Consider the following 12,929-nt stretch of genomic DNA (forward strand, 5'->3'; position numbering starts at 1 on the left):
AGTAGGACCAGAATATGAACCCAGGAAGTTTCCAGTGTCTAGCTACTTAACCACAAAGCTGTTTCACAACATATGTTAAAACTTAGTTAACACAGGGGTCAGGCATGGGGTACTTGCTCAATAAGCAATAACTGTTTCTCTGTTCCTCTCAGACCTCCCTACTCCATCTTGCCAGAGCCCAGGATCCCTCCCTCTATCTTCTCAAGTTTGCACATGCTGGGTAGCTAAATTCGAGGGCTCTGGAACGAGATTCTCTATGTTCCCATACAGACTCCACCATTTAGTAGATCTGCAAATACAAGAATGTTACATTCCTCCCTGGGTCTCAGTTTCCTTCCCTGTAAAATGGAGTCAAGAACAATCCCTATATCCTAGAATTACTATAGGGATTCAGTGAGATGATGCATTCAAAATTTTTCTATCTTGCCTGGCTCATAAAAGGACTCAATAAATTTCAGGAATTATGATTACAGCTTCTCCGTGAGAAGCTCCAAAGGCTCTGAGGCCAAATACCCTGCAAACCACCGTGAGGGCCAAAGCTGGGACCAGATGAGCTCTCTGTTTGCAGACAAGGCTTGCTGGGTGAGAGGACTCCTCACTGGATCCAACCCAGGATCTGGTAAGACAAATGCTCTCTAGAAGTAATGTGGTTCAGGGTGTGATCTCTTGGATCTGATAGACTTGGGTCTGAATTCCAGCTCTGATTTTTCCTCAGGGCCTCAGTTTCTTTATCTGTCAAATAGAATGGGAGCACTGTGAGGAGTGATTAATTATGTGAGTTTTGAATCAGAAGATTATGTCATTCATTCTACTCCTGCTCAGCCACAGAGCAGCCTGAGAACTGAAGTGAGTGTCTTGACCTCTGTGCCCTTGTTTGTCTGCTCCAATGGTTGTTGTCATCATTCCTGATCCCTGGGGTGGCTGTAAGAATTCCCCAGGACCATGGGTGCCCAAAATCTGGCCCCTGTGGCTGTTAGGATGGGAGGAGGTATACACAAATAGTTAGGAACTTAGGCTCTGGAGTCCGACTGCAACAGGCTTAGTTCAAATTCCAGCTCTGACAATTATTCCTGCTGAGATCTTAAAGAAATCAATCTCTTCTCTCAGCCTCAATTTGCACATGATAAAGATTGTTATGAGAATCCACTCAGACAATACATGTACTTAAAACTGGCCTGGTTCAGTGTAAGTGGCAAAGGTACCATGAGGCTGATTTTTTTTTTACTATTATTAATGTACAATTACATGAGCAATATTATGGTTACTAGACTCCCCTATTATCAAGTCCCTACCACATACCCCATTACAGTCACTGTCCATCAGCGTAGTAAGATGCTATAGAATCACTACTTGTCTTCTCTGTGTTATACTGCCTTCCCCCTATCCCACCCCCTGCTACATTATGTCTGCTAATTGTAATACCCCTTTTTCCCTCTTATCCATCCCTTCCCACCCAACTTCCCCAGTTCCTTTCCCTCTGGTAACTGTTAGTCCATTCTTGGGTTCTGTGAGTCTGTTGCTGTTTTGTTCCTTCAGTTTTTTCTTTGTTCTTATACTCCACAGATGAGTGAAATCATTTGACACTTGTCTTTCTCTGCCTGGCTTATTTCACTGAGCATAATACCCTCTAGCTCCATCCATGTTGTTGCATATGGCAGGATTTGTTTTCTTCTAATGGCTGAATAATTATGAGGCTGATTTTTAAATATTCTTTACCAAGATGCAAACGCAATTGCCCGGAAGTTTGAGGACTTGGAAATATGTGCTGAGTGCTGAAGGATTCAGGATCAGATTCAAGTCCAAAATAAAAAAACCCTCATTTATAGATGAGGTAAACCAGGGTCAATGTGACCACATCAGACCCCATCCCACAACTACAAGATAAACCCTACTTAATTGTAGTGTAGCTCGAATGCTGCTCTCTCACAAGAACAAGGTTGGGGTCCTAGCAATGCCCGTACTCGCTGTGGGACCTGAGACAAGTGACTTCACCTCTGACCCTCAGAGGTTAACCCTGCATAGTAGTCGGCTCCCTCATACGGTTACTTAGAAGGAATCAGTGAGCTGACGCACAAAGGCGGGAGCTGCTGTTACCACTGCTACAGCGCCCTTCTTTCCCCTACTTTTCTAGGGTTTTACTCCCACTGGCCGGCACTCGCCTTAGGCGAACTCCGTCCTGACTTTCGGCTCCCAGGCCCCTCCACATCACGTACTTCTCGGGAGGGACCTCTTGCCCCCACCCGACTCCAGTTCTCAGCTAGCCGCAGGAGAGGAGGCGTCAGACTACACTCCGTCGACCCAGGGAGTTGAGCCAAAGTACGGGGACTGAGCCCTAACCTCCGCTTGAAACGGGGGGACTGGGCTCCCCGGCCCTTCTGATCAATCAAAAGCGAAGAAGTAAGCCTTTGGACCAATCACAAGTGGAAGCGGTGAAGCAATGCCCGCCTTCCTTAAAGCGCCTTCACACCTCATTGGGTGTGTCTGAGCGTGGGTCTAAGGCTAAGCCATTTAGAAGAGAGTGGGGACAGCCAATCAGCGGTGCAACCACCGGGCCGTGGGAAGGGAGGCAGGGCTTGTTTTCAGACGCGAGCAGTGTGAGCTCCCAGCCTGTCTAGCACCAAAGCCCTGCCTAGGCAGAAAACCCGCTGGCTGGACTCTAAGCCTGGGCCAATTAATGGCGGGGTAGGGCTATAGGCCATTCTCTCTACGGTGTGGTGGGAGGCTGGTACTTGAAATACGCAGTTAATCCTGCTTCAGCTGACAGTCGAGGTGTCAATAAGCATTTGAAGGGCGAATATCTAAGCCAATCACGGGTCAAGACACTGCCGCTTTTTGTGTCTTCTCTGTCCTCCTATACTTCTGGGTGAGTCAGGGGTCGTTCTGCAAACAAACAGTGGAGGGGCAGGGCAAGAGGCGAGACAGGGGAGCTGCTCACAGGCACCTGAAACCCGGCTGGCTCTTGAGGGCCTCCTAGGCAATCACACTCAATTCTCCCCCGATTATAAGGGGTTGAGAGAAACATGAAAGGGTTTGCAACGTGAGCTACTCAGGGTGGCAAGACAGAAGCAAGAAAATGATGGTATCCCTGAGCACTTGACAGGGGTGCCTCCAAGGCTATTCAGGCCAAAGGGGTGCAGGGACCAGGCTCTTGGGGAGGGTGGGAAAGGGCAAACTCCCCAGCCAATCCTTGGCGGCGGACTGGAGGAGGAGATCTCAGCCCTAAAGGCCTAAGTCCGCGGACCAATCAGACTCAAGGCCTGGCTCCTTCACAGCAGGAGTGTTAGGGAGGAAGTGGAGCTGTCCCAGGTGCCACCCAGGTGGTTGAGCGTGGTCAGCAGGAGGGAACCAAAGGGGGTGCGGCCAGCGCTGCTGCCAATCAGTGTCCACTTCAGGTTCGAGGCGCCAAAAGCGAGCTGAGCATGTGGCCTACCGCCGCTCCCCTCTCGGGCTTGTGCTGCCTTGAGTGTATGTGAGGCCAAGTGGGGAGAGGAAGGAACAGGGGCTGAATCGGTGAGTGCCAAGGTTTTTCTTAGTCTTCGGGCTTGGGCCTGACCCTGGCCAAGTTGGGGTATGGAGTGGTCACCATGAGGGTCAGGAAATGAAGGCTGAGGGCTTTCCGCCTTGGGGCCTCTCCTTGCCCAGGAGAAGCTGAAAATAAGGCCTCCTGGGCACCTTTGGGCCCAGGCTAGGCAGAGGCCAGGCCAGTATGCCATAAGGGTTGGTCCATGGTCCCTGAGGCCAGCCTGAATTGGAAATGTGTGGAGTGGCGATTGGATATCCTTGGAGCTCTGGGGGCAGGTCATTGGCCATGAGATATGGCCTCTGAACTGTGAGTGGTTGCCTGGGGTCTCTGGACTGAGTCTGGATCTGGTGACTGGAAAGAAAGGCCTGTGACTTCTCCAGAGTTTATTGGGAGTCAACGACCAAGAGATGGAACTAGTATGCTAGTGAAACTAGATGAAAGTTTCCTGGAGTCTTTGGATCCAGTCTGGACTGAGAGTGAGTGGTGATGAGGTTGAAAGCCCAGTGGGAAGTTGTCAAGCATCTTTGCGTCTAGGTGCTGGGAACATGTGGCTACAAGGCTTTTGGGGGTCTCTGGACTCCAGGTTGAAGTGCTTTTGGTAGATTTGCCATTTTGGGGTCCAGGTTGGATAACATGGCCAGGAGGTTAGGCCTGTGGGCTTCTGAAGGTACTGGGGAGGGAGTCTCCAAATCCCAGCCAGGTTGTTTGCCCCCTATGAAGTATTTTAGACTTGTGGTGGTTTTAGACAGAACTAGAATTGGATTGTGTCTAGGGCTTTTCAGTCCCTGTCCCCATCTTCTCCCCAAACCCTTTCTAGTCATTCCCAGATGTCAGGCTGTAAGCATGGAGCAGGTGCCTGGGGAAGATGGATGTTGCTCTGGAGCACAGGAAGAGGTGTCTGAGTTGTTTGGAAAATCACCCAGGTTGTCTTTACCAAAGATATTCTTATATTTTATGGGGCAGGATATTGATATCTAATTTCATTCAGCAATTCAAGCTCTACATGGTATGAAAGCTTTCAGTGCTTTCATGTATACCCAGAGTTCTTAAACCAGGAGTGGGGGACACAGGGGGTGGTCTATGAGTGGATTTCAAGGGTCTGTGAGCATCTGGAAATCATAAGAAAAATTGTGTGCATGTTGTATATTTTGGAGGGGGAAAGCAACCACAAGGATAAGCAAGGAGTATTTAACCTGCTCAAGGATGGGCTTCTGAGCAGTCTGAATCCCTTGTCACTCACATGCAAAATGGTATGCATATTTTCAATTTCCTGATGTAAAGATCTCATTCCACAGCTTATAATTTTAAAAGGGATGGTGACCCCCTGAGAAGTTAAGAATCACTGAAGTAAAGCAGGCACCCATATTATTTATGGGGCCTAGGCAAGACTAGAAATGGAATTCCCCCCTTTCTTCCTATACCTGGTGTTGGCACACATGTCAAGGTGTCTTGCATACTAGCCTCCATGTCCAAGCTCAGTCAATATGCCCTCACACACAATCAGGGCCTAGGATGTGCACATCAGTCATACAGTCCTTTCTCATGGGTTGAGGCACATGTAGACCCTAGAGGTAGACCATCTGGGCCAGAAGATCCAGGGTTTCAAGTTCCCAGAGCACGGTCTAGAATTGGGGGCCCAGGTTCCAGGTGGGCACTTCTTAGATGCCCCTGGAGGGCATCCAAGTGCTCAGCCCACAGGGAGGGATACAAACAGAGGGAGTCAGAGTGGGACCCTCTGACTGGGTTCAAGGCAATATTGGTATTCAGTACTGGTCTTGAAAACAGCCTCTGTTAGGAAGTTGAATGCCTCAGAAGAGTTAGGGCTGAAGAAAAAGGCCATCTACTGTGAAGATGCAGTGTAACCTATATTTTTCCACTTCTAATCTAGTTCTTTTTCCACTTAATCCACAAAACATATACTGCGGTAGGGTCTCTATGACCTCTCTTCAGTTCATCTGACTATGACTATATCTGGTTCTTGGGTAAAGTAGAACATAGATTTAAGGAAAGAAAGAAACTAATTCACTGTTGTGTCTCTACTATGTGTTGATGTGCTTAACTAGAAGAGTGAACATTTGAAAGTTTATGTAAGATTTGGATAATGGGTCTTATCTATGTAAAATGCTGTGGGAAGTTTAAACATGTTAATTTACAGAAAGAGATGTGCTCCTGGGAAGAGTGGAAAGTTCATAGAATTTTTCTAAATATAATCTTGCTTAACTGGACTCTGGGGGTGCTCAATATTTAAAATAAGTGAGATAAAAAGAGAACATTCTTCATAAACAAATCATCATCCTTCTAATTAGCCTATTCTGATGGTTTGATTTTAATTGTAATATTTAAAGAGAATCTATGCTTGTATTGCTGTGTTAACATTTGTACATCAAGTTGGGTTGTGTCTGAAGGGGCTATGAAGGGGCTTATGGTCCAACCTATTAGTAAGAATAAAAAACATTAGACTTCAAACTTACTTAGTAATATGAGTATTAGAAAGGACAGAGAAGCCAAAATCATATCTCCTTTTCCTGCATACTTCTCTTCCAGTTATGCCCTACCCAATCTGTCCTACCCATTCCACCCTCTCCCAGGATGCAGGCTTGTGTCCGCAGAACGGGTGGTTTCCTGGCTCCACTACAGGGAGAGAGCTGCAGGTGATTCCTACCAAGTCAGCCTGGGAGGTGCAAGGTGGACAAGGTTTCTGAGACTGGGGAGGAGAGAAAAGAGCAGTGTCTCCAGCCCTCCAAGTCAGAGGGCTATTTGCTTCTGCTTCTGCTGTCGCTGCTCAGTGCCCGATGGCCTGGGCTGTGCAGTCAAGGCTGTAGGGAGAGAGGACCTAGAGCGTCACCAGCCCAAGGGCTGAGGTGTAGAGGACCCTAGAGATACCTCTAAGGAGGCAGTCTTGAAAGGGATATCCTTAGGTGGGTAGACACCAAGTGGGAGGCAAGATGGGGTTCCCCATTCTTGGGGGCTTTTGTTCACTGAATGGGGAGTCCCCTTGCCCTTCCTCCTCCCTTTTAGGTTTCCTGAAAGCCCATTGACACTCTTCGGCAACTACATTTAGCTTACAGAGAATACTGCCCTTTGAGTACAATCTCCAACTCTGTCAGTGGGCAAACGCCAGTGGGGGAGCTGAGTCACAGGCACATGATACAGGGTTAGGAGGTGAAGGGGACCAAGCTCCACTGGAGGATGATATACTCTTCCAGACCCCTTGTATCTTTCCTTCTACACTTGGGTTTTACCCTCATTGCTTTGCCCCACTTATTCCATTTCTTCAGGGATTGTGTATTTCTGTGTCAGAAGAAGGATGTTTGTAAACCTACCTATCAGGGATTGGTGGTTTTGTGTGTCCAAGCCAAGTATCTTTTATATGGGTATCTAATGAGTCCCTGGGTGTGGTGGTATGAAGAGTTAGAAAGCTCAGAAATGGAAAATAAATTTAACGGTTCAGAGTAGCAAATGAATACAGCTTGCCATTTGCATTTTCCCTTTCATTCTGACTCATCTTCCCCTCTCCCCACCCTATTATTGCCCCTCGACCAGCCCCACCCACTGACACACCCTGTCTAACCTAGGAAGGGTTAACATCTGCCTGTACCCAAGCTAGAGTGGTAGAGGAAAATCATGTTGGGTCTGGAGGCAGACAGTAGAAGGCTGGTCTGAACATTTTGGGGTCCTGGAACCAAATAAAGAAACAAGAGTTTTGAGACATATTTGAGTCTAGAAGGGGACCAGATCTACAGGAGAAACGGAGGGGGAACTAGACTGTGTCCTGTCACCAGAGCAGTGACCAGGACTTGACTTGTTTATCTTCCAGTGATTTATTGGGCAGATACGTTCTGCCAGGCACATATCATAAGTGTGCCGGTTGAATGAACAATTTGCACAGGATTGAGAGATTTGGAATAATAAGAAACAGAAAAAGAAATTTGAGCCTCTCAGACCTCATCCTTTCCTCAGGTTAAAGAGTGCTACAGTGTGAAAAGAGGGGAAATCTCTTGAGGACCTTGACCCCTTGGGCAGGAAGTGAAAGAAACCCCAGAGTCCTGATTTCAGAGAAATGTCATTTGTCATCAACCCAAGAAAAGGAGTTTTTCTCTTCGAAGACCACCACAGGCCCTTCCTGGGGTGGCCCCCTTCAGAGCTTGAGAGGAGGATCTGAGTCACCCACACACCCAGTCCCCAGTGGTGGCCCAGAAGATAGGGGTCATTCCCACACAGCAATTAAGACTTCCTCATACCAAGTCCGGTAAAGGGAGGAGGCGGCGGCATGCTTTTAGTCTTCCCCTACTCTCCTTGGAATCCAGATGTTTTAGTCCTTTTTGCTTCTGAGGTAGTAGAAATGGCTTCCAGATGCTAGAGCTCTACTGACACCGGTCAAAAAGAGAATTAATCCTATCTGAATGATGCTCTGTCCTGCCAGACCATTTTCCCATTCATCATGTCCTCTTATCTACACCCTTGCTTCCAAATGAGGTAAGCAAAGGTTAGCCCTATTTCATAGATGAGGTAACTGAGGCTCAGAGAGGTAACTTGCCCAGGGGTGACTCAACTAGTAAATGGCAGAGATATGACTCAAATGCAGGTCTGATTATTCCAAAGTTCTTGTTGCCTCAGACACACTCTTTGACTCTAGAAGTTCACAAATTTAATAAGGAGACAGGTTGGGAGGCAGAATGTCTTAGTTCTGGAAGTAGAAGGGGTGGTCTCTCCTGTGAAGCACAGCCAGGGGTATAAAACCACACCCCCTTGGGGAACTCTGGCAGACTGGGACACCCAGTGGAAGACTGTGAGGTCAGGGGCGGGGCTAGCTCCAGGGGGGGCCCAGGAGCCCCAACAGCAGTTCAGAGCATGTGGTGTCCAGGAGGAAGCTACAACCGGTGAGTGGTTGCTTCTCCCCAATAGAGACTTTCCTCCCCTTTCTGTCCACTTCCTGCCAACCTGTGGCCCTCTCCCTGAGATGGCCAGGCAGCACCCTCCCTCTCACAGGGCTCCTTACACCAAGGAATATATGCCTGCTGGGGGCTGAGACATTTAGGTCTGCCTCTTAGTTTCTAGGTTCCCAGTTCTCTTCCTAAAAGCCCATGTGGTGGTTTGGATGGGTGATAAAATTCTGCCTTGTTGGGCTCTATCTTTCTGTTCTTTGCTTTTGGCCTACGAAAAACAAAATTAAACCACCTCCTTATTCTAATATCGAGAGGAAATAGCTTCCCCCTCTACAGTTCCCGTTTTCTTTTCTCCTGCCTCCTCAGGGGTCAAAGTCTTCTCCAAAAGCCCTCTCCATCCGTGGGTTGGGAACCTTGTCTCCTGTGGCTTCTCACTTCCTCTCTTAAATCACTGGATGGGAGTCTCTGGTCTCTTCCAGTTCCTTCTCAAAGGATGTGTTCTGGAAATTTCAGCCCCAGGGAAAGAATCGATTGCTGCTTTAGAGGTTACCCTCCTGCAGCTAGGACCCATCTTCCTTTCTGCATCCCAGGACCCTCTGCTCAATGTGAGGGGCTTGTGGGCAGAGGACACACTAGCTTTCTAAACTCTCCCACAAAGCCGTATCTTGCTCTATTGATGAGGAAAGCCTGGCCTGCCCAGAGGTCTTTCCCTGCAGAGAGGCTTGGAAAAGCAGAAATATCAATGTTTGCTATCTTTTAAGTCAGACTGCCAACTGGCAGGACCCATCTATACTAGTTTTAAGTCCACTACTTGATATAGTTGTTACCTGCCTGGTCCTTGTTCTGAATTTGTTCTAATTTCCATTCTCCTGCCACCCCACCCCCCAGCCCCATTATGATTCTGGTTAAGTTCAGGTCCTCTCTTGGGTTAGTTTATTTGTTCCATTCAGGACAAAGAGCTATGACCCAAACCCAGCAACTCACTCTTTCTTCCCTCACCTCCACAGGCTTGAGAATATGCTGTTCCTCCCTCCCCTTTCCACCACGGACCCCACACTGTGGCCCCTTTCTCAGAACCTCTGAGACTGGTACCAGGCAAGGCACAATGCCACTGTTCCCGACAAGACTGCCTAGCCCCTACGGCTCTGACCGGCTGGTACGGCTAGCAGCCAGGCTCCGGCCAGCACTCTGTGATACCCTGATCACTGTGGGGAGCCAGGAGTTCCCTGCCCACAGCCTGGTGCTGGCAGGTGTGAGCCAGCAGCTGGGCCGCAGAGGCCGCTGGACTCTAGTGAAAGGCATCAGCCCTTCCACCTTTGCCCAGCTTCTGTACTTTGTTTATGGGGAAAGCATAGAGCTGCAGCCTGGGGAGCTGGGGCCCCTTGAGGAGGCAGCCAGGGCCCTGGGGGTGCAGTCCCTGGAAGAGGCATGCAGGAGGGCTCGAAGGCACAGGGCTAGAGAAGAACTGGGTCCAGGACTGAAAGAACATCAGGAGGAGCCAGAGAAACCCATAAGGGATTCTGAGAGAGACCTCGGGGACCTTGGAGAGAACCAGAGGCCAGAGAAGTCTGTTAGAGCTGATAGGAGAGAACGGGAGGCAGAGGCAGTGCATGGGCACAAGCCACCAGGAGAGAACCCTGAGATGGCAGAGGCAATGCGGGAGGATCAGGGGGAGCAGACGAGATCAAGGGAGAAACTCAACCAATCTGCCATTGGCCATGGAGGAACAGATGGGAAGCAAGAAGCAATTATGTGGGTGAGGGAGAGTTCAGGGGGATCTGAAGAAAGTCTGCGGGAGTTCCCTGGTCCCCTGCCCCCACCAGGTTCCCTCCAAACCAGCATCATCCCCAGCCCCTGGTGGGCTGAGGCCCCTTGGTTGGGGAAGGACCAGCCTGCTCTGTGGAGCATCCTGCTGTTGCCGCCCAGATACGGCACTCCCTTCTCCCATAGCACTCCCATCCCGGGAGCCTGGCAGGAGGTCTGGCCTCAGGACCACAGGTGAGTGAAGAGCCCATTGGAAACCTCCCTGGCTGGGAGGGAGTGGCTCAAGAGAGGCAACAGTGCCGGTGATGGGTGGAGGTGCACCACATCTCGTATCTCTGCATTTCTTGAGCATGGGATAGAACAAGCTTCCACCACAGGGGAAGCCGAAGCCCAGCCCCCGAGGAAGACTCATGACACCTCTCCTCCCCAGGAAGGGGAAGGCCAGGATCCTAGGTTTTGTCAAGGCTAACTCTTTCCCACCCCACCTTCAGGATCCCACTGTCCCTGAACCCCCATGAAGGTCTCTGGAGCCAAAACCAGTTAGCCTCCCCCAGCCCCACCCCAGGTAAGCCCCTCACTGCCCTGCACAGCATGGTCTCTCTGCTGGGGCTGGGGCTCCAGGAGTTCCCCCGAGCAAGGCAACCTACTTCACTCTGCTCCCTCCAGGTTCTCTCCCCCAGGGCCCTTCTCAGCTCAGCCCTGGGGAGATGGAAGAGTCTTGTCAGAGGCACACAGGTGAGTAAGGTGAGGGTGTTTTTGCCTCAGCCCCACTATAGTCCCTGATGTTCTGCTTGGGTGTTCCAGTGATCCAGCTCTGGGATTCCCAGCCCTGCCCTCGTTTGCCTTCTGTCCCTACAGGTGCACTTGCAACCTGTGTGGGTTATGTGGGCACAGCAGACCGCTCAACCTGCCAACATCCTCCCCCACCAGCTCCTGCTCGGTCTCGGCCTTACTCTTGCTCTGTCTGTGGAAAGAGGTTTTCACTCAAGCATCAGATGGAGACGCACTACCGAGTCCACACAGGTATGGGCACACTGAACAAAGTGAATCGTCTTGTTTCCTTCCAAACTCCAGTTGGCCCGCTCCTGAGTGCATACCTGGCTCTCTGTGTGCCTTGCTCCCACCACAATTCCGTTGCCCAGTCACCCCGATCTACCCCTGGGCCAGCCTTTGCCCCTTCCTGACTTCACTGGCCTCCCCCTCCACCCGCCCTAGGAGAGAAGCCCTTCTCCTGTAGCCTCTGTTCCCAGCGCTCCCGGGACTTCTCTGCCATGGCCAAGCATCTGCGGACGCACGGGGCCGCACCCTACCGCTGCTCTCTGTGCCAGGCCGGCTGCCCCAGCCTGGCCTCCATGCAGGCACACATGCGAGGCCACTCGCCCAGCCAGCTCCCGCCAGGATGGACCATTCGTTCCACTTTCCTCTACTCCTCCTCCCCTGAGCCTTCTCGGGCCTCGACCTCTCCCTGTAGGCCCCCTTCCTCCACCACCTGATGGGGTGTCGGTAGCTTCTTTGGCTTCAGCCAGGAGTAAAATTAAAGAATGAAAGAAGACGGGCCGACGAGTTGGCTAGGCTTCTGATCCCGCAGCACGGCTACAACAGCCTAGCAAATTCAAGCTCCAAGAAGGGCCGCAGGTAGGGTGCCGAGAACGCTCTCCCAGATGACCGCGGTCAGCAGAAGCCTGGGCCAGTTCTCGTGTGGGGAGGGCAGTGACTTTTCCACGACAGAAAGTTAACTATGCGGGGACTGGCGATTTCATCACCAAAATAAAGTTTCCTGTGCCCTCCTCTAAGGAAAGAAAGCCTAGTCCAGATTTCAGTCTGCGCGGGCTGGGGGTAGCAGGGGTGCGGACAGTCTTGCCCCTTGTCCTGTAGCGGCCCCTAGTGGCCTTTCTTCTGCTGTTCAGCGCGGCAGCCACATGCGTCTCCCGTGGCTCTCCGGCCTCCCCCGGAGGCTGTGAGGGCTCGGTATCCACGCTGACTTAGTGGTGTCCAGCCTTGGTTGTGGTGGGAGGCTGTGAGAACCCAAGCTGCTCGTCCCTCATCACAGCAAGTAAAGGGGCACGGGGTCTGAGTCCCGGCCCCGCGGCCCAGGGCTCAAGAGGAACGCATGCCCTGCCCCTCTTTCGGCCACCTGTCTCTTCTCCTTGAGCACAAGAGCCGAAAGGCTGCGGCCTCCTGGGCACCTTCCCTCCACGCTGTGCGGAAGAGCTGCCAGGTCGTGCCTCGAACTAAGTCTAACCCTCTGCCGCTGCCCCTTCCCCAGCCAACGCCTCCTGCAGTGGCCAACTTCATTTCCCAGGGTCTCAGGGGGTTCCCAGGGTACAAAGGCCACTGCTCCTTGGGAGTGGTAGTTCATATGAGCCACTAGCCTAGACAGGAACAATAGGAGGAATCCGGGACGAGAACCACACCTCCCGGCGGCCCCAGAGGTGGCCTTCGGGTCCTGTCGGGACCCTATAGCCCCAGCTCTCGCGGCCCTAGCTCCCGGCGGAAGGAGCAGGCTATGGACTACATTTCCCTGATACCCCTGCGCCTCACCCTTCTCGGGCAGCTCGTAGGGGTTTGTGCTCTAGAGGCGCGATCTGAGGGTGACCGCCGACCGTCTTCGGACTCCCGCTCCCGTGGTGCCCCGCGCGCAGCCAGCCCAGCCCTAGACTCCCCGCAGCCGCACGGCGGCGCTGGTTGTTGTCGTGAGCCGCAGCCGCCCCGCCCCTCCTCTCCTTCCCCTCCCCCCGGCCTGCGCACGGGCCACC

General features: G+C 51.5%; 1 protein-coding gene across 7 annotated transcripts; it reads left to right on the plus strand.

Annotated features, from left to right (window-relative positions):
- The first annotated feature begins 2,608 nt into the window (after positions 1 to 2,608).
- On the plus strand, positions 2,609 to 12,481 carry ZBTB32 (zinc finger and BTB domain containing 32). Of its 7 annotated transcripts, XM_036929065.2 has the most exons (7): positions 2,614 to 2,863; positions 4,341 to 8,403; positions 9,417 to 10,407; positions 10,665 to 10,738; positions 10,840 to 10,908; positions 11,032 to 11,196; positions 11,389 to 12,477. In XM_036929065.2, the coding sequence occupies exons 3-7, from the start codon at positions 9,515 to 9,517 to the stop codon at positions 11,664 to 11,666; spliced, it is 1,479 nt and encodes a 492-aa protein (XP_036784960.1). In that variant the 5' UTR covers positions 2,614 to 2,863; positions 4,341 to 8,403; positions 9,417 to 9,514; the 3' UTR covers positions 11,667 to 12,477. The 7 variants fall into 7 exon arrangements, with proteins under 7 accessions (XP_036784963.1, XP_036784961.1, XP_057349000.1 ...); XM_057493017.1 differs by having other exon boundaries at positions 2,611 to 2,863; positions 4,341 to 10,407; positions 10,854 to 10,908; positions 11,389 to 11,546; XM_057493016.1 differs by having other exon boundaries at positions 4,341 to 10,407.
- The last annotated feature ends 448 nt before the right edge of the window (positions 12,482 to 12,929 follow it).

Source organism: Manis pentadactyla, chromosome 15 (genome assembly GCF_030020395.1).
Source record: "Manis pentadactyla isolate mManPen7 chromosome 15, mManPen7.hap1, whole genome shotgun sequence".
In the NCBI taxonomy this organism is placed as follows: Eukaryota; Metazoa; Chordata; class Mammalia; order Pholidota; family Manidae; genus Manis; species Manis pentadactyla.

Bases quoted from the DNA above. Each gene is read 5' to 3' on its own strand.
- ZBTB32 (XM_057493016.1), top strand. From the start codon at position 9,305: ATGATTCTGGTTAAGTTCAGGTCCTCTCTTGGGTTAGTTTATTTGTTC. The intron at 10,739-10,839 runs GTAAGCCCCTCA...TGCTCCCTCCAG, and splicing joins CTCCCCCAGCCCCACCCCAG to GTTCTCTCCCCCAGGGCCCT. The intron at 10,909-11,031 runs GTGAGTAAGGTG...CTGTCCCTACAG, and splicing joins GTCTTGTCAGAGGCACACAG to GTGCACTTGCAACCTGTGTG.